This window comes from Pteronotus mesoamericanus, unplaced genomic scaffold (genome assembly GCF_021234165.1).
Source record: "Pteronotus mesoamericanus isolate MK-2021 breed Mesoamerican mustached bat unplaced genomic scaffold, CSHL_Meso_final scaffold_651, whole genome shotgun sequence".
NCBI classification, from domain to species: Eukaryota; Metazoa; Chordata; class Mammalia; order Chiroptera; family Mormoopidae; genus Pteronotus; species Pteronotus mesoamericanus.
Window position 1 is genome coordinate 30,758,984 of NW_026555325.1, and position 27,867 is coordinate 30,786,850.

Consider the following 27,867-nt stretch of genomic DNA (forward strand, 5'->3'; position numbering starts at 1 on the left):
CATTACAGCAACAGCTGAAAATCCAAGATCTCATCATCTAAACCATCTATATCAAGTGCAAATGAGGCTCCTGGGTATACAGGCATACTTCATTTTATTTCACTTCACCTTGCTGCATTTCACAGGTAGTCTGTTTTTTACAAATTGAAGGCAAGACCCTCCATCAGCAAGCTCATGTTATTGTGATACTCACTTTACTGCGTGATCTGGAAAAGAACCCGCAATGTCTCTGAGTTCTATTAAATACAATTCCTTGAAGCACAATTTCTCTTGGCAGACCTGTGAAACTGAGGAAGCAGTTGTCTTTTCCTAACATTCATACCACACAGTGGTGGGGACAGGCATAGGAAAACAGAGACATTCCAGTTCAAAAGGGGGAAATGGAAGATAAAAATGAGTCACTGCCATACAGAAATTCTGACATCCATCTGGGCCAATGTTGGATTTGACCCTTCATGAATCAAAAAACACCACAGGTAGTAAGATAACCACAAGATAGGGGTAGAAGCCTAGGATGGGAAAATAGGATCATGTTCCATTCTCTGAAATTCCTGTAAAAGGAGTGTGCGCAATAAAATGTTTAAAGGCAAAAAAAAATTGTCATGAGCTGAGGGAAGGAAAGCACTCTGATTCATTCCAAAAGTGTTGAGTGTCTCCACTGAGCACTGTTCAAGGAACTGGATAGATCAGGCGCGGTCTTCACGGTGCTCACAATCGAATGATAGGTCAGGGACGCCTCTGTGGGCATTTGAGCTGACATTAAACGACCAAGAGCGGGCCACGCTGAGATCTGAGGAAACAAATTTCCAAACAGAAAAGGCGGGCCCTCCAAAGTTTCTGAGCCCTGCCTGGCTGGAGGATAGGCGAAAGGAGCGAGAGTGGCTTGAATTTTAAGTGTAAATATCTTGACAGTATAGAGAAATGGGGGGAATATGTGGAATGGCTTAAGCATGTGTGTTTGGAGGCCAAGACAGTCATTCAGCGGTCAAGAACACGCTCCTGGGCCAGGGCCAGCTTGGCAGCTCTGAGCAGCTAAAACCCTGCCGGGAGTCTCAAATCCGCTTACTGAAGCGTTAATGGTGGGAAAGCGCTCACCCTACCTTAAGGAATCTTGGGTCTCAGCGCCCGCCGTAGACGCAGAGACAGAGGCGGCCCGTTGCCGTGGAGCCGGCGAGACGCCGCTCGGCCTCCACCTCTGCGGAGAGGGCCCAACTCGGGCCTCGGTCATCATGTCTGTGCTGGACGCGCTGTGGGAGGACCGGGATGTCCGCTTCGACGTGTCATCGCAGTGAGTCCCCGATATTCCCTAGGGGCCTAGAACCTGTAGAGGGCGCCGATGGCGCACTTTCAGGACCCGCAGGCGGAGCCCCTCAGCTCCCCACAGCTCACGGCCCTCGCGAGGGTGGGAGTAGGTTTACCTCTGTGGTGGACACCTCGGAAAACCCTAGATTGGCCGGACCCTGCGGGCCTGCCAAAGCCGAAGTTACTGCCGTGGAGCGTCTAGACTGCGCGGTCTCGGTCCTGCGCGATCCCTGGCCGGTCCTGTCCCGGAGACCTATCAGGAAGCTGAGCCCAAACCCCACGCAGACCTAGGCATTCGGTATACCCAAGCGAGCTTGGGGCGCCAGTGTCGTGCGTGACAGGAACGTAAAGCAGGGATCAGGAAACCAGGATTCTAAAACTAAGCCTGAAATAATAACACACGTTGTGAGCCCTTAGGTAAATGACTTCACCATACAATGCTTGAGTCGTCTTGTCTGTAAAATGAGGGAGGTGGGAGTAAGCATTCTCCAAAATTCCTAATCACACAAACTTTATTTCCGTGAGAAGCCTCCATCTAATTATTCGTCTACATCACCAACGAGGAGAAGAAGCTCCCTTTTGGAGCCTCTCAAACAGAGGTTTTGGGAAATTTCATGCTTTAAAGAGGATAGTTGGAAACCTCTTGCGCAAAAGTCAATGAGAAATGCCCATTTGGCTATGAAATGTTGGAAAACAGTAAAGCTAAGGTTCTTGGGTTAATGACATGGAGCTTGTTAGCCATTTATAGTTCCTCATCACTAACAGAACCTAATTAGATGGAAAAATGAAATAGTAATTTTCAAGGGTTATTTATGACTGAATATATAATGCTAGCATGATCTTAGAATCTTTAAGAAGTTATAAAGGAAGGGAATATATAAAATTATAAACCATAGTTGCATGTGTGCACACATTCTATGACTTTTTCTGTAATTCTTGGGGTTCTTGATCCAATAAAAATCCATTTCATAAACATTTTTAGTTATTAAATATTTATCAACTGCTTATTAAGTGCTGGTTACTGTTCCCATAGCTAGAGATACAAAAATAATAGGAAATTATTTTCCACACTCCCCTATCCCTATTCTAGTGTAGGAGATACACATTGACCACTGTTATTTAAAATTTAATAACTACTATCCTGAAAAATAATGAAAAGCTGAGGGACTCTATAAATGGAATAGTTGATTTTGTATAGGGAAGGCCTCAGAGAAGAAATGATATTTGAGTTAAGCCCGGAAGAATGGACGGAGCCTTGTCAGGGAAGACAGGAGGGAAAGTATTCCAGAAAAAAAAGAAAAGCAGACTGTGGGAAGTATAAACTCCTTTGGCTAGAAGGTTCTGTTTCACAGGTAGAGGATGGAAATACAAATAGAAAAATAGACTTGTCAGATTGTGAAATGTTCAGCTGAGGATTTTGGACCTCATTTTCTGGACAGTAGGATGACATGGAAGACTTAAGCAGGGAAGTGATATACCATATCTGTATTTTCAATAAATAATTGAATTGGTTCTACAGAGAATGTGTGAGAAGGCTCTACTACATATTCTTCTAGGTTTTCTTTTTTGCTGTTTTCTTTGACACACTGAAATGCATTCTATTAGTCACCAAACTATTCTTCATTCTTTATTTCCTTTTGTCTCCTGTTCTTAATTGTTTACAAAGTCCTGATGATGCTTTGCTTTAACCTGTTTTTCCCATAACTGCCTGACCCCCTTTCTTCTACTCAGAAACCTCTGGGGGTGCTCCACATCCACAGGATGAGGCCCACCCCTATCTGATTAGCATTTATGGTTCTTCATGATCTAGTTCTTCCTTATTTATCCAACTATATTTCTCACTGCCTCCCAGTATGAATCTTCTTCTCCAGCCAGGTCACTCTTCTCACATTCCCTTATCATTTCTTATTTCTGGTCTTCCGTCATGCATATCCCCCTCCCTCAGACCCTCTTCCCTCCAAGTCCTACCACTCCTTCTAGTCTTGGCTTCTCTGCATGTCCTGATCATCCCACGCTCACTGATCTCCTTCTTAACGTTCTTGAAGACCTTAATTTCAAATGCATGAGTATTTGGCCCTATATCACCTATATTGTTGGCTGTTTTATAGGCATATGTCTTTTCTCTCCCTAAGTAGAGTTAAATGGCTATATTGCAACTTTAAAATTAAAGCCTTCATATTTATTTTAGACAGATGAAAACAAGACCTGGAGAAGTCCTTATTGATTGTTTAGATTCAATTGAAGACACCAAAGGAAATAATGGGGATAGAGGTGAGTATATTACCTAATATATTTTATTTTTCTGGTTTAATTTATAAGTGTTGAATCATATTAACTAGGGAAAAGATATGAAACGGCATTATATGTAAATATAATTGTGAGAGTGGAAGAGTTAAATCCACATAAGACTTTTCTCAGACTGAAATGGAAGAAAGGGTAGGTATTAAACCTGTAGCTGAGGAATACAGGTTATTTCTTCATAAGTCCCGGTTCTGATATCAGCTTTATCCATTGTAACTGTTAAAAGTCCAGGAGCTCATTTAGTGGTTCTCGCACTATTTTTTTTCATGTCTTCTTTCAGCCAAACTGTTGCTTTACTTTGCTGAAAATAGCAATCAGTCATATTTACTACAGGAGGTTGCTTGGTTACAACAGAAACACCTGAATTAAAATGTAAGCGTTTGAGGGAACAAAATGCCCAGGAGCTTGGTTTGCAAGGTTCTTGGGATAGTTCTGAGTTTTGGATCTGCCTCTCACAGAAAAGATTGCGGGGTATTGGAACATAAGTAGGCCATAGCTATGCTACGTGGAGCCATGCTTCCTTTTAAGAAATCCAAGAGTAATGCACAATCCCCTAAGACTAACACCTAGAGATAGATATGTGGAGAGCAAATTTAGTACTGTGTTGTTAAGTGTATTTATAGGTTAAGAACTAGAAAATATTGTGAGACATCTCTGAATGTCACTGAGGGGCAACCAGGGATGGACTTGAGTTCCTCCCAAAACAAATTTCCCCAAGGCTGGAACTTTAAAATCCAGGCTGCATACAGCAGCCGTACGTGGAGCCAATGACCAGTGATCAGCAGGTCTTAGAAGCATCACTGCTGTCCTTCAGGGTAAAAATAGGGAGTGAGAAGTAAGAAGCTTAGTGTATCTAAAAGTGTTTTGGGGGAGAGAAGAGGAGTGGTAGGGTGGCACATAAACCTCTCATAGAAGAGAAAAAGTGAGGAAAAGGAGGAGACCTCATTCAAGTAAGAAGGAACAGCAATTCCTAGAGTTAGGAACCCATACTGGCAGAACATGCTCACTGCAGCGTTTTGAGTGGCTAACTGCTCTCCGAGCCTTTCTTCTGATCTGTTCTGGGATGGTATGTGAATAGGAGGTTCATTTATGAGCCTTTCTTCTCTTTGAGGGGAACCTGTCATCATTACGAGCTACAGATAGATCCTGTCAATAGCCAGCACCCATCATTAAAGGAATGCTTAGATCACATTTCTGAAATGCTTCCTAGTATCAGCCAAGCCCAGGTGAAAATGAGGTATCAAGATCTAGCAGCAAACAAGAAGTCCTAGTATGTGCCTTTGGGGGTGGAATAATAATCTCTAGATAGTCAGATCTTGACAAAACCTGAATTAACTTAAGAAAACCAAGAGAAAGTTTTGGTTCCATACAGATTGGCAGGAACTCTTATGTGACAGTCCATCCACTAGTCCAAACAAAGACTATGGGTCCTCATTGAGCACAGTACCCTATGCTAGCACTTTGAAGTAGGGAGGGAAAAACATCTCCCTGACCAGAAATCTTATTTTTTTATGTTCATTATTGTTTTGATCCTCACCCAAGGGTATGTATTTATTGATTTTAGAGAGAGAGGAAGGAAGAGAGCAAGAGAGAGAGAGAGAGAAACATGCCTCCTGTATGCGCCTTGACCAGGGATCGAACCTGCAACCTTTTTGGTGTACAGGATGACATTCCAACCAACTGAACCACCTGGCTAGGGCCAGAAATCTTACTTTTAATAAAAATAACTGTGTGTGCAGACACCTCAGAAACACTTGCTCAGAAAATGTAATTTACAGCACGTAGAGCTCTTGGTTAATAAGAAGGTAAAAAAGGGAAGGAGGATCCAGCGTTCGAGCTATCTCTTTCCCCTGCTTTTCAGAAGTTTGAACATGACCAAAGGAAGGCACTCCCAAGTTCAGAACACCCCATGTTAGAACTATAAATACCCCAAAAGATTAGCACATAATCCATTTCAACTGTAAGTACTCTGACATGAAATTATCAGATTAGCTTTGTGCACTGAACTGTATGAGAATGAAATGGCCATATTTCAGTGTTTGGTAGGAGAAGCAGGGACAATTATATTTTGGTGTTTGGGAGGACAGAGAGAAAAGTCCATGCTTGGAACACTGTGTATGGAGTTGTAGGATGCGATCCTTTAGCAGGACAGAGGTAATGTAAGAAGGCTAGAGACTTGTAGGAGATGTACCAAGAACAGAAAAACAGGTAAACAGAGTTGGTCAATGGTTTTAAAAGGCAAACTCTTCCCGTTCCATAATTTTTCCTGGAATTCTCTAATAAAAAAAAAAATCAGAAAAATATGTCCTGGGCTTATAACCCCATTGTAGAGATATAATGTTACTTAGGTGAAATGGCATAAGGCAAATATAAATCATTGTATCTGCAATAATAAAGAAGTCATAAAAGTAAGTTTGTAAAGAATTAAAATATTTTAAAAATAATAATAGCAGTTAACATATTGAAAGTTTACTATTTGCCAGTCGCTGTCCTTTATTTTTTACAGATTTTATTTATTTATTTTTAGAGATAGTGAAATTAGGGAGGGAGAGAAACATTGATGTGTGAGAGAAACATCGATAGGTTGTCTCTTGCACATCCCCAACTGGGAACCTGGCCTACAACGCAGGCATGTGTTGGGACTGGGAATCCAACCAGCGACCCCTTCATTTGCTCGCCAGAGTTCAATCCACTGAGCCACATTAGCGGGGGCACCAGTCACTGTTCTAAATCTTTTACATAATATGTGTAACCTCACATAAGAAGAAGAAGGAGAAGAAGAAGAAGAAAAATGAAGTAGATACTGTTATCATTTTTTTTTCAAATAAGGGAACTGAGGAACAAAAGGCTAATTAACTTTTCCAAGTTTACATAGGTATTAAGTGATAAACCAAACTGCCTACATTGCTTTCTAAGCTGCTAGGATTGATCACATTATGCTCTTCTCAAAATTTTTCCGTTCTCCCCAATCCCAATTCTAAGTCCCACCCCAATGTCACTGTCTCCATTGCTAACAGATTACGTCTGAATTTCTTGGTCTAGTGTTGAGTTACTTCCAGTTTGTCCACAAACAACCTTTCTTGCTTGTCCTCCATGTGTCACTCCATATCCACACCTTTCTCCATCTACCCTTTCTCCCTTGCCCGGAGAAAATGCATAAACTACCTCGAAGGCCACCTCAGTGCACTCTAGCTTCCAGGTGAAAGAGCCGTGGCAGAAGATCACAGGGAGGTAGGAGAGTGAGGTCTGGGTATTTACTCCCTGGGTTCTTCCCATTCAAAGCATTCAGCTCTTTAAGACTCTTGCTCCTTCCAGACTTGGTTAACTGCTCCCTATCCTTGTCCCTCTGGGCCCGGGGTGGTACAGGTCTGCTGTACTTACTTATGGTTCCTGACGTCCCGCCATACCTTTGTAATAAGTCCATTTGTATAGAAACCTCAATTATCCTAATTTGAGTGTGCCATCCAGTACCTATTTGACCGCAACTGATAGATGCAGTATCTACAATTCTATGATCTTGTGTGAACCTTCCACTCTAGCCAGGTGGTGTCACTTATTAGTTGTTAAACATACCATGTAATGTTCTGCAGCTTCTCTTGAGAATGCCTTCCTCTATTTCTGTAATCTCCTATTCCATCTCACTCCAGCATTCACAGAGGCTTAGTTTCTCTAATTTCAGATATTCAATAGTTGTCCACCCTTTTGGCATCTCTGGGTCACACTGAAAGAAGCAGAGTTGCTTTGGGCCACACATTAAATACACAAACACTAATGAAAACAAATAAATCTCATAATGTTTTAAGCAAATTTATGGTTTTGTGTTGGGCTGCATTCATAGCCATCCTGGGCTGCATGGGGCCCACAGGCCCCAGGTTGGACACCCCTATAGGGGTTTCCAGGGAGGAAGGAGTATGACCTGGCTGTAGATTACTCATGAAAGAGTTCTGTGGGGATATTTTGTTGAAGAAATGTTGTGTTAAACAAAGTTAAGAGAGTTTTATTATTTCACGATATCTCAAAGCTACTGTAATATGTTAATTGTTTTATAAATCTCTAAGACACATAGTTTACCATACTCAGAATTTACTTCACTTTTTTCTCCCTTGAAGCATCCCCAGGACACACTTTGAGAACTGAAGTTTATCTAACTTTGTATTTTGGTGTAGGAACATCAATGAGAAGTGTTAAACAGACTTCATACTGGCTATAATTGCATAAGAACAAAAAGTTTTCCCACAGCAAAAAAAAAAAAAAGAAAGAAAAGTTCGTATATAAGTATATGACTCATGTGATAAGGATTAGTGTGTATGTGAGAGTTCTTTGAAAAGAGTGATTTCAATGGATGACTTTGTAATTACACTATCCGATAGTCGTTCCTAGTTGTATGTGTATTACTTGCTGGGATCCCCAGAACAGCTTCTACCAAGGCAAAGAACCAGTCCCCCCTTCCCTCCTCCACCAGTTTGAATCAAACCAAGATATTGGCAGTAAATGTTTGTATCCCTTCTGTAACTATCAGATTTTGTTTCTTTGGGATTCTGAATTAATATGACAGATATGCAAAATAAATATTTTCAGTTAATAATTGTATGAGAAACAGCTATGGGTGTTGCTGCTGATCCTGGGCCAGAAGTTTCATATCCACCTTATTCTGTATTGCAAAAGTAAGTCCTTACTTAAGATAACCTGTTTTTTTGTTTGCTTGCTTTTAGGTAGACTCTTAGTAACAAATTTAAGAATTCTCTGGCACTCTTTGGCATTACCCAGAGTCAATCTTTGTAAGTATCTTTGTTAGATAAGACTAAACAAAAAAAATCAAAACAACTTTGTCAAGTAAACTTACATAGTGGCTTTTGACACTGAAAACGCTATACCATGAAATATGTGGAAAACTTTAAATTGATAAAAATTCAGAAATCCTTGACTAACCACTAGTGTATCATAATGCAAAAGAAATGTTTTTCAGTCAGGGCAGGCCAGGTCCCCAGTAGGGAGTGTGCGAGAGGCAACCACACATTGATGTTTCTCTCCCTCTATTTTTCTCTCCCTTCCCCTCTGTCTAAAAATAAATAAATAAACATTTTAAAAACTGTTTTTCAGTTTGTTTATGTTATCTCCGGGACATATAGGTGATTAGTGCTTTTACATTGAATGGTTTTGTTTGTTTGTTTGTTTGTTTGTTTGTTTTACTTATCTCTGACAATTCCCTATGACCTGCTCAAGTAATTCCAGAGAAGGGAGATCTAAATTGTAACAGAGAAGTACAACTTTTTATTGTGTTAAATTTTGTTTCCCATAATTTATTTTTTAAAACTATGTTAGATTATCCTGCTAGACTTTTTCTTTTGATGTAGTGATAAGATTTTTCAATAAATAATATTCTGTAAGTTTTAGAAAAGTAAACTTTCTTTGTCCTGTGTTATGAATGTGTTTTTTTCAAAGAGGCAGAATTGACTTTACATTTTTTTCATTATTTAACTTAAATATGTAGTTGTTTTATTAAACTGTTTAAAAGATTTTTATATTTAATTTTTAAATATTTAAAAATTCTGTATATAGATTTTTCTCAGTTTATTGTGTCACATTTAAATTCTTTGCTTTTGAATTTTAGCTATCGGTTACAACTGCATACTGAATATTACAACAAGGACTGCTAACTCTGTAAGTCTGAAAAATATTATTGAAGTATATACAGTGAAGAAACATTAGATATTTGAGGTTGGTGTTTGTTTTCACTGTAAATGAGAAATTGCTTTTAAAATCTGAACTTTTAAATAAATTTGTCCTTACAGAAATTACGAGGCCAAACTGAAGCTCTTTATATACTAACAAAATGTAACAGTACTCGTTTTGAGTTTATATTTACAAATTTGGTTCCTGGAAGTCCTAGACTTTTTACTTCTGTGATTGCAGTACACAGGTATGGTAATAATTTGTGGATGATTGAATATTTTTATGGTAATTCTATGATATAAAGGTTTAGAGGATAAAGTTTAGAAGTGTGGTGCCATCTTCCGCCAAGCTCTACTGCAATACTCTGAAGACATAGAGAAGAATATGTTGTATTGTCATTTAATAAGAATATGTTGTATTATCATTTAATAAACACTTTGAAGAGATTTACAAAACACATAAGACTACTGAAGGTTCATAACAATTTCTACTGAAGATTCTATTAAATTAGCTATGAAGGTAGTTACAATAGAAAATTCATTCAATGTAAATAACCAAGTTATATAATTTAATTAATGACTTAAAAAGATTATTTTTCTAATAGTAGAAGTCATGTTTGGGTGTTTTCCCCATAGAGTTTTGTCGGGGTTTTTTTTGTTTTGTGGTTGTTTGGGTTTTTTTGTTTGTTTCTTTGCTAAATTCATCTCTTTTCATGACCTTAGCTCTTTTTTTTTTTAATCCTCACCTGAAAATATGTTTACTGATTTTTAGAGAGAGAGGAAGGGGATAAGAGAGAGAGAGAAGGAAACATCAGTGTAAGAGAGAAACGTCCCTCGGTTGCCTCGACCCGGGGACTGAACCTGTACAACCTTTTAGTGTGCTTGACGATGCTCCAATCACCCAGGCCCGGTCCTCGGCTCTTTTTTTTTAAATCAATCCTAAGTGCTATGATTGTTTTTTAAAAGTTTGACTAAGATGGCAGGCAAAATAAATACATACAAACGTTTGTACACATATATACATACACTTATATATACCATTGTTTTAATTCACATTTATTACTGATGCTGAAATTATTAGTGATTATAATTATAATAATAATTATCATTATTTAAATTTAAATAGTAATGCTGAAATTTTTCTCTTTTTTTTTGGTTATTATAGTTTTCTGTTGTAAATTTCTGAATTATTTCCCTATCAGTTATATATGTTGCAAATGTATTTCTTAGTTTCCTAGTTTGTTGATTTTTAATTTTGTTGATTTTTTAATCTATGTAATGGTTTAAAGTTTTTTGTTTTGTTTTGTTTTGAGATATAATTCACTATTTTAAAGTTTATAGTTTGGAAGTTTTGGTATATTCACAAGGTTGTACAACTGTCATCCCTGTATATCAATTCCAGAATATTCTCATTACCCTAGAAAGAAATGCCCAAAGCAGTCACTCCTCATTCCCTACCCCCTCACACACACACTGCCCTAGGCAACCACTGATTTACTTTACATCTCTACAGATTTGACTATTCTGGACATTACCTATAAATAGAATCATACAATATGGTGGCCTTTTATATCTGACTTCTTTCACTTAACATAATGTTTTCAAGGTCCATCCATGTTGTAGCATGTATCAGTACTTCATTCCTTTTTTAGAGCTGAGTAATATGGACATATATTTTGTTTATCTACTCATCAATAGACAATTTTATCTATTATGAATAATGTTGCTATAAACATTTATGTGCAAGTTTTGGGTTAAAACATATTTTTTTAGTTCTCTTGGGCAGAACTAAACCTTAGCTTTTTATTTCACTTTACTTAGAGAATTAATATAGAGTCAAGTTCGAAGAGAGCATGGAAGCTGCTTTTCTTTAATAGTATAAAAGTGTTATGTGTTCCCACCAAAATAATTTACGGTATAAATAGTTTTCATTTTTTCCCCCCTGGTTAAATATTGATGATTATAGCCCTGAAGGAAATCAAGATTTATAAGCAAATGCTCATATCCTGCTCTTCCACAATTTATCATTTAGAAGAGCAATTAGAGTAAAAATCAGAAATTTAACATTATTATAATTTATATGAATGACTTCTAAGGTTATTTAGGCTAAGAAAACCTAATTTTATTGAATGAGCAAATTAGCCTATTTTTTTTTAAAGATTTATTTATTTATTTTTAGAGAGAGGGGAAGGGAGGGAGAAAGAGAGAGAGACAAAAATTGATGTGCGAAAGAAACATCAGTGGGTTACCAGGGACCTGACCTGCAACCTAGGCATGTGCACTGGCAGGAATCGAACCCATGACCTTTCAGTCTGCTGGACAACACCTAACCCACTGAGCCACACCAGTCAGGGTAAATTAGCCTATATTTTTATGGATAAATTTGGAATTAACTAATCAAAAGTTAAGAATTTTCTTACAGTACCCAATGTATAAAGCAACCCAAGTACCCATCAATAGACGAGTGGATAAAATAGTTGTAGTACATATATAAAGTGGAATATTACTTAGCCACAAAAAAGAGTGAAATTTTACCACTTACAACAGCATGGATGGACTTAGGGAGTATGCTAAATGAAATAAGTCAGACAGAGAAAGACAAGTAGTGTATGATTTCACTTATATGTGGACTCTAAAGATGAAAGATTTATACAATCTGAAGAGAAACCAGAGAGAGAGAGAGAGAGAGAGAGAGAGAGAGAGAAAGAAAAAAAGAAATCTAAAGAACAACATAAATGAACAAACAAAATAGAAATACTTAAGAGCTACAGAGAACAGACTAGACTGATGGTTGCCAGAGGGGTGGGGGTCGATGGCCTGGATGAAAAAGATGAAGGGATTAAGAAATACAAATTGGTAGCTACAAAATGGTCATGGGGATGTAAAGTAGAGCATAGGAAATACAGTTAATAATACTGTAATAACTATGTATGGTACCAGGTGGGTACTTGAAATATTGGGGGGAATCACTTTATAAAGTATGTGATTACCTAAACACTATGCTGTACACCTGAAACAAAATAATATTGAATGGAAACTGTAATTGAAAAATAAAATTGTTTAAAGTTAAGAATTTACTTCTATATTTATTTATTAATAGGGAGACATGGAAAGGAAAAAACTTATAGGGATTTTACACACACACACAGATACACACACACACTGTCTGTCCTAGAGTTACTTGTGGAGTTGGTACAGATTCATTATAATTTTCTGTGTACAGGTAGATGTGAGCATACTTTTTTTCAGGTTGTAGTGAGAAAAAGGATAGCAGTGTCTTTGACTAAAACAGAAATGAAAGGAAGCATTCTGATAAAAAATAAATAATTTCCATGTCTATTTATATACAAGCATTGTTTTTCAGTTTGAGAGAAAATTTCTGTCCTCTCATTGTGCTGTGAGATATTAAACATCTAAAAGTTTACTGGGACAAAATATGTAAATGCTACACTAAAAGGACAAAGCCCACAGATTCATTCTAGTATTTTGTGTAGGGATACATGTAAGCATAATTTTTTCAGGTTGTAGCGATAAGAATAATGATGCATTTGACTAGAACAGAAATGAAGGGAAGCATTTTGATAGAAAAAATAATTTCCATGTTTATCATATACAAGCATTGTTTTTCAGGTTGAGAGAAAAATCTGTGTCCTCTTGTGCTGTTTCATATAGTACCTTAAAAATTAGACATTGAAAATATAGTTTACTGAGGTAAAATATGTAAGTGCTACACTAAAATGACAAAGTCTACAAAATACTATAATCACTATAAAAACTTACTGAAAAGAAAAAAATTTTAATTTACTGAACAATTATTTGAGTGATGTTTATAAATACTAACAACTATATATTTTAGTAATAAAGTAAACATAGCTCAAGAAAACTGCATTTTCAGTTTGGTTAGCCTTTTGTTTGTTGTCTGTTACAGGGCATATGAAACTTCTAAAATGTATCGTGATTTTAAATTGAGAAGTGCACTAATTCAAAATAAGCAACTAAGGTTATTACCACAAGAACACGTATATGACAAAATCAATGGAGTATGGAATTTATCCAGTGATCAGGTATTGTGCAAAACAGTAATAACCTTTTCAGGGCATTGCCTTGGTAATCATTTTTCCATTTATCATTAGGTTTGTATATTCATTTAATTGTTAAACTTAGCATCATACACCTTGATGAGTTAACATTAAAGCTCTTAATATAAAATAATCTACTTTTCATATTTCTACGGTTTTGTCCTTTTTGGCAACATTTGTTCTACATTGAATTTAGAACTGGAATGGACCTCGAGATCATCTCTAGTTCAGTCTTTATTCACTTAGAGATGAAAAGCTCAGGCCCCAAAGAATTAAATGACTTCGCACATGTTGTTCGTCCCAGAGCCATGATTTTCCCCCTGTACTATTACACTACATTCCAAATCTTGACATCCTGTGCTAATGGGGAAGAGCCATGGATTGGACTATCACAGAAAATTTTTAATCGGCTCTTTATGGAATTAAACATATAATTCATTTGGTGACTCTTCTATCCATTATTGTAATTTTTCATTTACTCTCGAAAAGATTGCCAGGTGAAGCATGTAAGCAACTAATAGTTGGAATAAGTAACATTAATTTCTAGAGAAAAATTTGTCTCTTTCTAAGAATAGTTTCCAGCCTTTGTATGTGTTACAACCTAGATTAGACTGATAACCACTGTGGTAAAGCTTTAGCATTTGAACGAAGAGCTTCTTGCTAAATATTGAATCATAAACTTAAGCTGTAAATAAACTTTGTTTATTTGAAAAGTTCTAGTTTTAGCCCTGGCTGGTGTGGCTCAGTGGACTGAGCACTGGCCTGCAAACCAAAAGGTCAGTAGTTTGATTCCCAGTCAGGGCACATGCCCGGGTTGCAGGCCAGGTCCCCAGCAGGGGGCACACAAGAGGCAACCACACACTGATGTTTCTATCCCTCTCTCCCTCCCTTCCCATCTGTCTAAAAATTAAAAAAAAAAAAAAAAGTTGTAGTTTTAAACTATGATAAAGGTTCTCTAGGGGATAGAATTCCCCATCTGAATAACTCCTTTTCATCAGAAGTCAGCAAAGTTTATTCAACAAAGGGTCAAATGGTAAATATTTCCGTTTTGCATGTGCCCTGACTGGGAATCAAACTACTGACCCTTTGGTTTGCAGGCCATATAGTCTCTGTCCCAATGTCTTAGTCCTGCCATTGTAATGTGAAACCAGCCATAGACAGACAATACATAGTAGACGAGTGAGTATGGCTGTGTTTCAGCAAAACTTTATTATGAGCACTGAAGTTTGAATTTCATACAGTATTCATGGGTTATGAACTACTGTCCTTTTGATTTTTTTCCCAACCATTTAAAAATGTAAAAATTATTCTTCGTGTGAGAGCCATACAAACTGAGGCAGCAGCCCAGACTGGGCCCACAGACCATGATTTACCAAGCCCTGCTTAGATGTCACTTCCTGAAAACTGCTTTTGTGTGTGTACTGTGTGCAGCTTGCACGCAATTACCACTCCGTATTATTACCACTCTAAAGTACAGAGCTTGTCTCTACCCCACATTAGGTTGTAGGCTTTATAAGAGTAGGGATAGAGTTAACTTTATTCATAGTTAGATCCTTACTACCTAGCACACCACCTGGCTTTTTTAATTAAGATATTCCAGAATGGTCAGATACATCATTTTATTGAAAATAGGGATGTTACTGTCAACCTAACTAATGTTTATTGAAAAATAAACAAAATATATACTCCCACTATTTAAAAAACTCCTTAGGGTATTTTTACAGTTCTCTTTTTCTAAAATAAAGAAGAAAAAAAATTTTTACAGTTCTCTTTTTCTAAAATAAAGAAGAAAAAAATTCTAAAGAATTTTGCTAAAGAATTCCTTATGAAGTTAGACTTAGTATTGTTTAATGGGACTTGGGCTGGGAATAATCGTGACTAAAATTTTTTGTATGATGATTTTTTACAAAGTAAGGGAGTGGGGAAAAGATATACATATACTTACTAATTTAATTGTAACTGGGAAATAGGTGAACTTTCCTGGTGTTTCAAACTCGGTCATCCCAAAAGAAGACTTTTTAGGTTTTGGATTTGTACCTGTTTTATGTGCAACCTCAAAGTATAAAATAAAGAAAATTCCTCTGGTGTCTGTGGTGGGGAAGAGGTGGAGAATGATAGATAAATGGTAGAGGCAGATAATTTTGGTGTCATGTTGTTAGGCCTTGAAGATTTTTTTTTTTTTTTTAGGCTACTTGGCTATTATATGGGGGTAATTTTGAGACATGTTGAGGGGCCATGTAACTAGAGAACAGTTTCAACTATAGTTAGTGTGGAAGAGCCATACAATACCTCTTGTAGACTGACTGGAGTTATCAAATATATTTTGTCTCTTTCTTACCACAACACCCTTATTTTGACTTATCCCTGGTTTTGAATAAGAGTCATAATATAAGATCTGATACTTGTAGAATGCTTACTGTGTGCCAGATACTGTAAGCTTTATTGAGAGCTTTATAAAGCTGTGAGCTTTATTTACATGGGTTACTTAATCAAATATTCATTTTACATTTCACACATTCACCAAAAAGAAATGTGCCCCTGGTCAGACAACTGGTAAGTACTGATAATGTAATGATTAACTCCAGAATCCATGCTCTCAGTAATATAATTGTTCTGCCATGCAATGAATGATGAAGTCATTAATACTCCATAATACACCCTGGCTAGTGTGGCTCAGTGGATTGATCACTGACCTTCAAACCAAAAGATCACTAGTTCAATTCCTAGTCAGGGCACATGCCTGGGTTGCAGGCTGGGTGCCAAGCTCGGGGCATGCGAGTAGCAACTGATTGATCTTTCTCTCGCACATTGATGTTTCTTTCCCTCTCTTTCTCCTTCCCCTCCCTTCTCTACAAATAAATAAATCTCTTTTAAAAAATACTCCACAGTACTCAGCTGTGGTATTTGCTGTTGCTCTGATAACTAGAATTATCTTGGTGTTTAGAAAATTAAGAATAAGTATTCAAATAAGTGATCATTGATGTCCTTTATTGTCCTCATTGATCTCATTATTGTCCTTTACAGGGAAATTTAGGAACCTTTTTTATTACCAATGTGAGAATCGTGTGGCATGCAAATATGAATGACAGTTTTAACGTCAGTATACCGTATCTGCAAATTGTAAGTGCATGCATTTTGATGACCTCATTTTAACGCAGGATAAATAATTTCTGTTCAACAGTTAATAGGACATTGGGAGTGAGAAAAGGTCTGTTTCTCCCTTTTTAAGTGGTAACAATTTAGTTGAGAGCATACTTTTAAAATGTTGATAATTTACTATTTCAACATATAAAATGTCCCATTGTACTTACAGTCAAGGAAACAGTACCATTATCAACTTGCTATTAGAGAGAAATATACTGGATTCTAAAAATTTAATTAGTTTTCATACAGATTAAGGGGTCTGTTTCTTCAGTTTCATTCAAAGGGTTTCAGCTACTGAAGTTTTCCACAGCCTTTCCATGAGGCAGGAGTATGGTTGTTCCTTGGCATGGCTATAGCACACTGATCCATACACTTTATTTTGGCTCTCTTGCTGTTTTCTGCTCAAACCGTTCTTAGCCAGAATGAAATCATTAATTCTGTGAATGAACTGTTTTCACTGTATTTAGATACAGTTTTGATGAAAGAAATCAAGATGGTTTTTAATAGTAATGGTTTTAGCTTACGCTAAATCCAGAATAAGAACTAACTACATCTAAGACCTGTTTGTTCTGGAAGAAGATAAAAGTGGTTCTTTTTCCTCTGCTGCTGTTATGATAAGTATGGGATACTGTGAAACAAATTGTAAACTCCAGTAAACTGAAGATTTTTATATATAAAAAACTACTTTAAACTCTAGTGCAAATCACACGAAACATAAAAATACTTAATGAAACTCCTATAAGGTTATCCTATGATAATAGCCCTTATTGTAGTATAGAAGCAGTCTTAAGACTAAGCAGTTTCATTAATAAATATTTATGGAGTAGAACAATGTATCTGTATCTGGCAAATGTCATTTTTTTTAAGAAACTTCTTGGCCTATGTGAAGAATAATTCTTTTAGAAATACTCTCAAGCCTATCTTTTGCTAAATTGTTTGATTTGTGAGTTACTTTAAAATATCTGATCATTCATTTGCCAGATAGAGAAGCTCCCCTGTGCTAGTGCTAGAGACACAATCGTGAAAATCATGAACCAGTACTTCACAGTTTCTGCCTTCAGGGAGCTTTCAGTCAGGTGGTAAAAAGCAACACATTGAACACAAAATCATAGATTCTGACCGGAAGAAAATTATTTCTGGCCATCTAATGAAATAAAAGAATTTATAATCGTGTCCTGGAAGATGTGACAGTTCACATAGGTATTTCATAAAGGGTGTTTATATTATTCGTTGCTGTTTTATATTGTATTTACATGTGCTTTGGCTTGCTTAACCTAAACTCTTATTATGCTGAATGATTACTGAGTAGTAAATAACCTTGTGCTTTCTGATCTTTAAATAGGGTACTTTTTATTATTTAAGAATACAGTTGCCAAATGGGGCTTCTGGAATGAATTTAGCCGGGCCCAAACAGCTTACAAGCTGATATCGTCATAGTCTGTCACTAAGGCGGTCATATTCTAACTTCAGCTCTATGTCTCAGCCATTGCCCTGAGCCCACTCCTATACTGTAGATATATATCAGTATAGATCTTCCTGCCACTTTCTCTCTTACCAGCTCGTGTCACCCACAGTCACCTGGTTAGATTACCTACTGACAACCCGGGTGCCAGTCGTTTATGGTTCTTAACCAGGACTGTGCATACTCCTGGCGGGGTATGAAGTAGTCTAGACAGAAGGCCAGGTTTCCGTAACAATTACCATTTAGTAAGTCTCCCTTTCCCCTCCCCCTCTTCTCTCCCCGCTTCCTCTCCTCCTCCTGCATCTCCCTCCATTTCCCTTTCTCTCTCCCTTTCTTCTTTCTTGTCTCTCTCTCTTTTTCAACATCCAATGCCCGTCTGTCTGGAAGTATGATATGCCATCACCTACCACAGGTTACTCTTCTCTGTCTTTTGGTCTGCCGGTCATAATGTTCGGTCCTCCATGGTTCCCCTAACCCGCCAGCAAATACACTTTATTTGTCACTTTTTACAGGGCCTGCCTGTCATTGTGCCTGTGCTCCTGTTCCCTTCTCCTAGGCCACTGATGTCACTACTCATCTTCTGCTAGGCAAGCTTCATTCTCATGCCACGCTTACCTGTTGATGTTAGTTACATTTGACTATCTCAGCCTTCCCTGATGCCCAGTGATGCATGCCCACAACTTATTTTTTTCCTTTAATAAAAGGAATGGAGATGCTTTAAGAAGTTAGCCACTTACGATGTAAGAAAGAGAAAGCACATATTACTTTGAAAAACTAACCCAGCCTTAGGAGCCCCAAAAGACACTGGCTCGCCATAACTAAAAGATTGCTGGTCATTGGTTCAAATACCCAGAAAGACTGTAAGTCCTCAGTAAGAAGTCAGAGAATTTTGTGCATGTTTTAGAGATGCCATCTTTGTATTGCCTTACAAGTTTGCCGCCTATTTCCAATATGAAAGATTTTACTTACTTGATCTCTGTGGGAGTGGAATAAAGGAGACAGGAAGGATTCTTCTCTTTACACTGTGAAAAGTAGTCTGCTGTGTGAAAGTTGGAAAAAGTATGTTAGAAATTCACTACTATCAAATAATAAAAATGAGCATTTTTTCTTTTTCATTTCATATCAAGCGTTCAATAAAGATCAGAGATTCAAAATTTGGTTTAGCTCTCGTCATAGAAAGCTCTCAGCAGGTAAGATACTTAATATTTTTATTAATCTTTAATAGAATTTTAAAACTATATGACAGTCTATTTTTAGTTTTATTTATACAGTAACTAGTTTACATCTAAGAAAAATTTTAGCTATAACATGAAGTTACATGAAGAGTTTGAAGTGATATAGTAATTGTCCCCATAGGAAGAATCTTGCTGATGTTTCTTTGTTGGGCAGACATACTCATTATTTTCATTATGATTATCATTTTTAATGACAGAGTCAAGTTACCGTACTTTTCATGCATTATCTCAATATTTACATAACCCTATGATACAATTACTCTTCTTTCCTCATTTTACATCAAGGAAACTGGGGCCTGCAGAGGTTAGGAACCTTACCCATGTTCTCACAACCAGGAAGCGGTGGGGCTAGGTTTCGATTCCAGATCTGATTGACTCACAAGACTGTGTTTGAGAAACACAGGTATATACGGATACGCCACACACCCCCATTTGAGATTTTATACTCTCACAAGATTATATTATATCTAATGGCAAACTGTTATGCCCATTATTGCAGGCTTTTGAAGAAATACATTTAAATAAAACATGTACTTATTTAAAAATCACTCCTCCTCTAAATTCTAAGTTTAAACATGAATATCTACTCACTTCTTTACCCTGGCCTATTGATTTGTAGCTGCCAGTTATTCGAATGCTTACGATGTTCTAGGACCTCTACAAAATGTCAGATATACATTATTTAACACAACTTGTTAACCATTTCGTGGTTAGAAAATAGAAAACTGAGGCTCAGAAAGATAATAAAAGTTTCCCAGCATCATACAGCTAGTAAATTTGTTGTAAAACCAGAACTTGAACCCAAAAGCATATGCTGTCACCTATTACAGTATTTTTTAATACTCTTCTCCAATAGCCTGTCACGGTCAAGTTGCTTTCTTAATTCTTCAAGGAGATAGCTTCACAGAGGCCATTCCCTTACTTCTTTTAACACATACTATACTCTTTCAAGATATAGCTCAAGAAAACTTAGTTCCCTTAGCCTTCACAATCTACAGTGTATTTTTAAACTTGAAATATCAGCTTTGATATTTACAGATGACAAGATGTGGTATCTGGATATGGTATAAATTAATCCTGAGTGGGTGAGGGAGGAGATTTGGGGGAGGGTACAGTTACAGAAGGAACAGAGTTGGCCATGTTTTGTCACTTGTGTAAACTGGATGGATGACAGCTACATGGATGCTTATTGTACTTTCTTTCTATTTATGTACATGCTTGAAGTTTTTTATGATAAAAATTTTAATTTAAAAATCAACTTACAGACCTGGCTGGAGTGGCTCAATGGATTGAGTGCTGGCCTGTGAACCAAAGGGGTCGCTGGTTTGATTCCCAGTCAAAACTGGGCAAACTGGGCAAACTGGGGCGCATGCCTGGGTGGCAGGCCAGGTCCCCAGTTGGGGGTGCGTGAGAGACAACCCACATTGGTGTTTCTCTCCCTCTCTGTCCCTCTCCCTTCCCCTCTCTCTAAAATTAAATAAATAAAATCTTCTTTTTTAATTTAAAAAGATAAAAAAATCAGCTTATATATTATGCTCTGAAATAAGGACGATTAGAGCTATAATTTGTCATGTGTGTATACCTAAATACCATTCTCAGGCTTGTTTTTTAATTTTATTATCACTTGTAGAGTGGAGGTTATGTTCTTGGCTTTAAAATAGATCCTGTGGAAAAACTGCAAGCGTCAGTTAAGGAAATCAATTCACTTCACAAAGTCTATTCTGCCAGTCCTATATTTGGAGTGGATTATGAGATGGAAGAAAAGGTAACTTGTTCACTATGTGAAATATAGTGTTTGCCGAATTGTTTTTACACAGTGTATAAAATTCAGATATAAATACATTATGTACAAATTAATTTTAAATTATGTTTAAAAAAATAAGCTGTGTTTAAAATTATGAATACACACACTCGGCTCGGCGAACACGGCCCCTGGGCCAGCACTAATTTGTGCGCACCACCTGCCTCCTCGCTGGCTGCTTCATCGTTTATTCCCGGCCTTCTACGTGAGCAGCCTGTGCAGGAAAGTCTCCACAGGCAAGGCTCCTACATGTAGACAGACTCGAGCCTCTCACTCTGTCAGTCTTACTTTTATTCTACTTCAGCCCCCCATTAGCAGGGGCAAACCTTGCAGGCCTCATGGATACCGTTTTCCTCCCGCAAGGCCCAACGGTTTAGCACCTGTGGGAGTCTGCTCCTCCAGTGCGGCCTGTGCCCATCCTGTTCATCAGTTCCTCTGTCATGCCAGCTATGAAATATTTTGAATATCACCCATGTCTGCTCATTTCTTGCCCATGTCTGCGCCAACCTCTTCTCTCCAGGTACATCATTTCTTTTTTGACTTTAAGCCTCTCAGCCAGGACCCTTGTGCTCACCAGCTGCTGCATCAGGGATGTCCTCTTGGTCTGCTCTGTCACAGTGCCCTCCCCAGAGGTGTGCTCCGTGGTGCCCTCACTGACTGCTCCATCACAGGTTCCCGCGCGCTCTGTTCTTTTGGGCCCTCGCTGCATTCTATTGCTGAGGTTTTTGTCATCCTAGGCAAATCTGAGCTGCAGTTTTCTCATTATAAAATGAGAAACTCTCTCTAAAAAAATTATTGATTGAAAAAGTTACTGATCAGGCCCTAGCTGGTGTGGCTCAGTAGATTGAGCACCAGCCTACAAATGGAAAGGTTTCTGGTTCAATTCCCAGTCGGGGCACATGCCTGTGTTGCGGGCCAGGTCCCCAGCTGGGAGTGTGTGAGAGGCAACCAACTGATGTGTCTCTTGCATGTTTTTTTCCCTCTCTCCCTTCTCTCTCTAAAATTAAATAAATAAAATCTTAAAAAAAAAATTACTAAATCCTTAAAAAAAAAAGTTACTGATTATGTCCATAAAACGCCTGGCACATGGGAGCCACTCGGTATGTTAGTTCTCCTACCCGTTTCTCCTCTGCCTCCACTTCTCCTCTTTTCCCTTCCTTTGGCCCCAATGCATAAGAATAGCCATTCTGCCACTTCATGTAATTCTCTACTCCAACAGCTGCCTCTTCAGGGAGGTCTTCCCTGACCTTATCTAAACCGGCAACTCCTGTCACTTTTTGTCCCTTATTCTACTTGTTTGCTTTGTTTTTAGTAACAGTAATCAGTCTCCTCTGCTATAAATAAACTCATAAAGTCAGGGATTTTTGTCTTTTTTTCCATCTATTTTTCTTTAACCATTGAATCTCCCACAGTCTCAGCTGACACCTAATAGACTCTTAATGAATATTCCATAGCTGTTGAGTGACTGTTGAATACCTGCCATTTGCCATTCACTGCTCTAAGAACTTCATATGCATCATCTCATTTAATCCAACAGTTCTATGAAGTGTATCACAATTAAGGAGACTGGGGCTTAGGTTGATTAAATTAATTGTACGCAATCACACAGCTCTGAACATAGTTGAAACACTGAGGCTAACCTCCGACTGTGGAATCACGGCACTCTCTTGATGAGCAGTACACTTCTGCCCTCAACCTAAAAGCCCTACTAGATCCCATGCCAGCCTTTACCTCATGCACGTTCCTGGGATTCAAAAGCCAGAAGCTGTGCTTTCCTCACACTCTGATTATAATAGATATTGCATTTGTTACAGCTACTTTCCTGTGTTGAACTGTATGATATTATTAATATTTTACCATTTCAACTAAGAAAAATGTCAATTTCATATGGTTCAAGTTACTGTTTAGCTATTTGTAATTGTGTTTTATCCTTTGCCCACTCCCACTTGATTACAACCCTTTTGTGAGTAAGGGCAGGGACTTCATACCTTTGGTAGCACTAGCATAGTGCCTGATACACCAGAGATGCTCAAATATTTGCAAATAATATAATTTATGAATAACATACTCATAAATATGAGTATTTTTTTTATGTTTTATATTTAGAATAATCTATACAAATCTTAGTTCTTTTACTTTTCACAGATTCTCCTCAATGACTATTTTGGGGAAAATTGAAAAATTTCTATTACACAAAGCTTTGTGGGGGTTTTTTTAAACTAAATGAGAGAAAATGAGATAAAGTCCAATGAGAGTTTTTTCTTTAAGAATATCTCTAAGCCCTGGCTGGTGTGGCTGGTAGGACTGAGCACCAGCCTGCAAACCAAAAGGTCGCAGGTTCGATTCTCAGTCAGGGCACATACCTGGATTGCAGTTTAGGTTCCCAATAGGGGGCGCTCAAGGGGCAACTGATGGATGTTTCTCTCACACACCAGTGTTTCTCTCCCTCTCCTTCTCCCTCCTTTCCCCCCTCTCTAAAATAAATAAATAAGTAAACTCAAGAATATAAGTGTCATATTGAGTGTGTGTAAATTTGTCATTTTAATTCTTTTGATGATATCAACTTCAGATATAAAGGCTTAGGTTTAACTGACTCATTTTATTACTCAAGTTAGTTTTAATAAGATCTGTTATACCATAATTTTTATAAGACTTGAGTAATTTATATTTGTGTTATCCTTTTATAAATATTTGCAGTTCTCAGCATATTTTACTAAATGATTTATTTAATTAATATTGTCTCTTTGATGCATTTTAACATTTGTTTTTCAGCCACAGCCCCTTGAAGCTCTGACAGTTGAACAAGTTCAAGATGATGTAGAAATAGATTCTGATGATCACCCAGACGCTTTTGTGGTGAGCATAACAAAGGAGGCTACTAAATTTCTTATGATTATTTTTATGTGAGTCACATTTTATTAAACAATTAAGTATATAAAACACCATTGAACTTGAGAGTATTTGAAACATGAGTTGGTGAGTAAAATTTTTTTTAAGTTTGTGAGTTTTTGTGTGTGAAAATACTTTTTAATTACCAAACTGGGAAATACTTTAAGAACGCAGTTATTCAGAGGATTTCAGATACGTAAAAAGTTTTTTCATACCTTAAAATACTAGAACATGTTAAATATAGTTAAATTAATTTAAAGTCTGTACTTACTATAAATAATTTTTATGAGATGGGCAATTTATAGGTATATTACCTTAAACATCTATTTGAACAATAAATTTTTCCATTTCCAAAGTTGTATTATTTAATTAACAGCCAAAATAATAATAATCCTTACTTTATATTGTGATCTGTGAATCTGACCAGAATACCTCTCTGGGAACAAATATTTTTAAACAAAAAGTGAAATTGGTATAAAATATTTCATTATAAACTACTACTACTACTTTAAACTATGCATTTGCTGACTGATTGCTTTGTTTGTTTTGCCAGTATCTTCTTGTAAACAAAAAGTAGGGATGAAATTTCATAACTTCTAAGTCATTCTTTATATCTCCTTTCAAGTTAACAATGCTAATTACACACTAATGATAAAGCACATTTTTTAGAGCCGAAAGCACAACTCTTGAAGACCTCAATAATGACTGACAGAAAAAATGAATTCTGCTACCAGCATTGTAAAGATAATTGAGAAAACAATTAGAAACATAGTAACAGGATATAAAATACATTTAGTCATAGGATTGTTCTGTAAATTAATTGCCTATTCCTTAGCTCACTGACCTATTATAATATTATGTCACATATGTGAAATATAATTTTCTTTGTCTTATAGGCTTATTTTGCTGATGGCAATAAGGTAAGGATATTTTACCTAAAGTATATGAAAAAAAACTTTATTTTCCAATATTTAGTATTCACAAACTTATGTGAAACCTATTTTTTGTTTTTTTCCTCTTCCTTGCCCACCTTCTCTATCCCATCTTACCCTCTTATCTCCCAAAAAGCAACAAGATCGTGAACCTGTATTTTCAGAAGAACTGGGGCTTGCAATAGAGAAATTGAAGGATGGATTCACCCTACAGGGACTTTGGGAAGTAATGAGTTGATCTTGAGCTGGATTTCTATTTAAAGATATCTCAAGATTAAAGATATTAGTTGCCCACCATAAGGCATGGAATAGTTTTCACATTTACAGAAAAAGCTTTTAAGGAAGATATTTTTTTAATGATTAAGGAAAAATTCATTAGGATTTTACTGTCAGTTTTTTTAAAAATTATATTTAAAATTGTAATCGAAATGCATCTGGTTTATAAATATGTATATTTTGTACTGAATACTTGTAAATTATTAGTCTGCAGATATTAAATGACTGTATCACATTGGGTTTAATAAAGAACTTATGCAGCACCATTTAATGTTTTGAAAGTATTATTTAAAAGAATATGGCTATTCTTATGGAGTAATCAAAATACAGCTTTTTTAATTATAAAACTCTGCTTTAACTATATTTCCATAAAGCTCCAGATGTAAGCCAACTCTAATATAAATTACAGCCTTTAAACGTCATTTTTAGGTGGTCAGTTCTGTAACAATTAAAAGTTAAACTAACTATAGACTATATCAACTTCTATGTAAAGTTTTGGGCACTGTTTTATAAATAACTTCAATATAGTTTTGGTAAGAATACATTTTATTTTGTAAGTAAATAATTTTAAATAATTTGTAAATAAATAGTTCGTTTATTGACTTTATTGTTTGTATTAATAAAAACTTATTTGACGTTTTCAAAAATAGGATATGATTTACTGATTTCTTGGTTAGGTGAGATTTGGTGACTTCTCTGGCATCAGTGCTTTTTGCCACTGCCTCGGTATAAAGAAACATCATAAGGAACCTTTGTCAAATCATTGAAATTAGCCAAAAGAGCCCTCTTTCTCTAGAGGGAAAGGAGTGAATATGTAAACATTTAAAATAAGGTTAAACTGTATGGACGAACATAAACACATAGTACAACCAAGTGCTAACCTGAGTCTAATAAAAGGATTTCTACATTTTTAAGGGATGGAATTATAATTTTTAAGGGGGAAAATAGTTGTTGGAAAAATTTATACACATCACAAAATCCCACCAGGAATTTGTTTAAATAGTTTTTCAAGCAAAAGAAGCTTTATAAAATTGCCAACTAGTAAAGAATAATCTCAAATGTCTGTCATGGTGTTTGCATCTGACTCATTAATCTTTTCAAATGTTAGGTGTTACATGTAGAGAGAAATGAGTCATTTATTGTTTAAACAAGAGAGCAGCTGTTAGTTTTTCCTAGTGTGTTAAAACCTTAGTGGCATCTATAAATGGAAAAAGAGTCAATGAGCTCTTTCAGCTGTTGTATGAGCAGCTGACAGTACCACTGACTTCACTGTGATATTAAAAAAAAAGAAAAAGAAAAAAACCTTTACTCGTGGAAAGAGATCTTGAAGTTTAAAAATACACAATTCCCTGATCTAGGGACATTCATTCATTCAACAAATACAGGGTCTGGCACAAATAATGCCCTTTGTTATTACAAAATCCTAAGCGTGTAATTCTGTAACATAACAATATCACACTCAAGCACACCATATGACATTTTAGGTGAAATGTTCAAACTGAAACTATAAATTACTCTACCCATGTTATTACCCTACCAACCACACCCACGCAAGCCTTACTTCTGCCAGACCCTGTATTTATGGAGCACCTGTGAGGCCCTGGAGCAATACCATTAAATAAAACAACTTCCCCCTAAAATCCCTGTCTTTGTGGAGCATGTGTTCTTTTGAGCATGTTTAGGAATACCAAGAAGTAGTACATATATACAATGGAATATAGCTCAGCCATAAAAGAAAAAGAAAAAAATCTTGCCATCTGCAACACCATGGGTGGACCTAGAGGGTATTGTGCTAGTGAAATAAGTCAGAGAAAGTCAAATGCCAGATGATTTCATTTATATGTGAAATCTAAAAACCAAAATAAGAGGCAGAACAGAAACAGACTCAGAAATACAGAGAAATTTTGATGGGGGTTGAGAAGATGTGTGAAAAAGGCGAAGGGATTAAGTGCAAATTGGTGGTTATGGAATAGTCATGGGGATGTAAAGTACAGCATAGGGAATATAGTCAGTAATAGTGTAATAACTATGTCAGGTGGGTAATTGATTTATCAGAGTGATCACTTTGTAAGTTATATAAATGTCTAATCACAGGGTTGTACACCCGAAAGTATTAGTCTATGGCAACTGTAACTGAAAAATAAAAAATTATTTAAAGATAAATTACAGAATTTCTATAGCCCCTCTGATTTCAGAAAGTATGACAATATAATTTCATAATAAAATGTTTCATAAAACAAGTATATGATGCTATCTGTATATAAACAAAAGATCAATTTTCTTCCTAATCATACCTCTGCATTCCATAATTAATACGGTGTTCTATTATAATCAACAACTTAAATTATGATTCCAGTTACAAGTTCTTTTTTTTCCTTTTTCATGTATAAGACCTATTTTCCAAATTGTACAGGTGATGTATCACTTCTTCCTATGTTCTGTTGATAACATTGTTCTCATGGGGTTACACCTGTTCTTAACTTTTTCTTTAATGAAAGATCATCTTAAACACTTTCAATCACAGAATATCTTTACTGACCATATTGTTTGTGTGTGGTTTTTTATTTCCTTAGTATTGACTTGAAACTATTTTTTTTTATCTTGACGATTCCTTTTATTTTATTTGTTTTATTGTTATTGTTTGCCACACCAAATACTTTATAGAGTAAGACAGGGTGTGATAAAGATAATTTTATAATTTAATACTAATTAAATTTTTTTCACTTACGATCATTTAGAATGTCTTAGAAAATTAGCAGTTTCTCTGCATTTAT

General features: G+C 36.5%; 1 protein-coding gene across 1 annotated transcript; it reads left to right on the forward strand.

The window, feature by feature from the left end:
* The first annotated feature begins 1,183 nt into the window (after positions 1 to 1,183).
* BBS5 (Bardet-Biedl syndrome 5) lies at positions 1,184 to 25,202 on the forward strand. The gene is made up of 12 exons (XM_054562692.1): positions 1,184 to 1,288; positions 3,491 to 3,573; positions 8,316 to 8,381; positions 9,215 to 9,264; positions 9,396 to 9,523; positions 13,204 to 13,339; positions 16,379 to 16,474; positions 19,088 to 19,150; positions 20,826 to 20,960; positions 23,769 to 23,852; positions 24,782 to 24,805; positions 24,954 to 25,202. Exons 1-12 carry the CDS (start codon positions 1,230 to 1,232, stop codon positions 25,053 to 25,055), a joined length of 1,026 nt encoding a protein of 341 aa, XP_054418667.1. The 5' UTR covers positions 1,184 to 1,229; the 3' UTR covers positions 25,056 to 25,202.
* The last annotated feature ends 2,665 nt before the right edge of the window (positions 25,203 to 27,867 follow it).

Coding starts and splice junctions, on each gene's coding strand:
- BBS5 (XM_054562692.1), top strand. CDS start 1,230: ATGTCTGTGCTGGACGCGCTGTGGGAGGACCGGGATGTCCGCTTCGAC. Junction 3,574..8,315: donor AGGAAATAATGGGGATAGAG/GTGAGTATATTA, acceptor GCTTGCTTTTAG/GTAGACTCTTAGTAACAAAT. Junction 16,475..19,087: donor GTATACCGTATCTGCAAATT/GTAAGTGCATGC, acceptor TTTCATATCAAG/CGTTCAATAAAGATCAGAGA.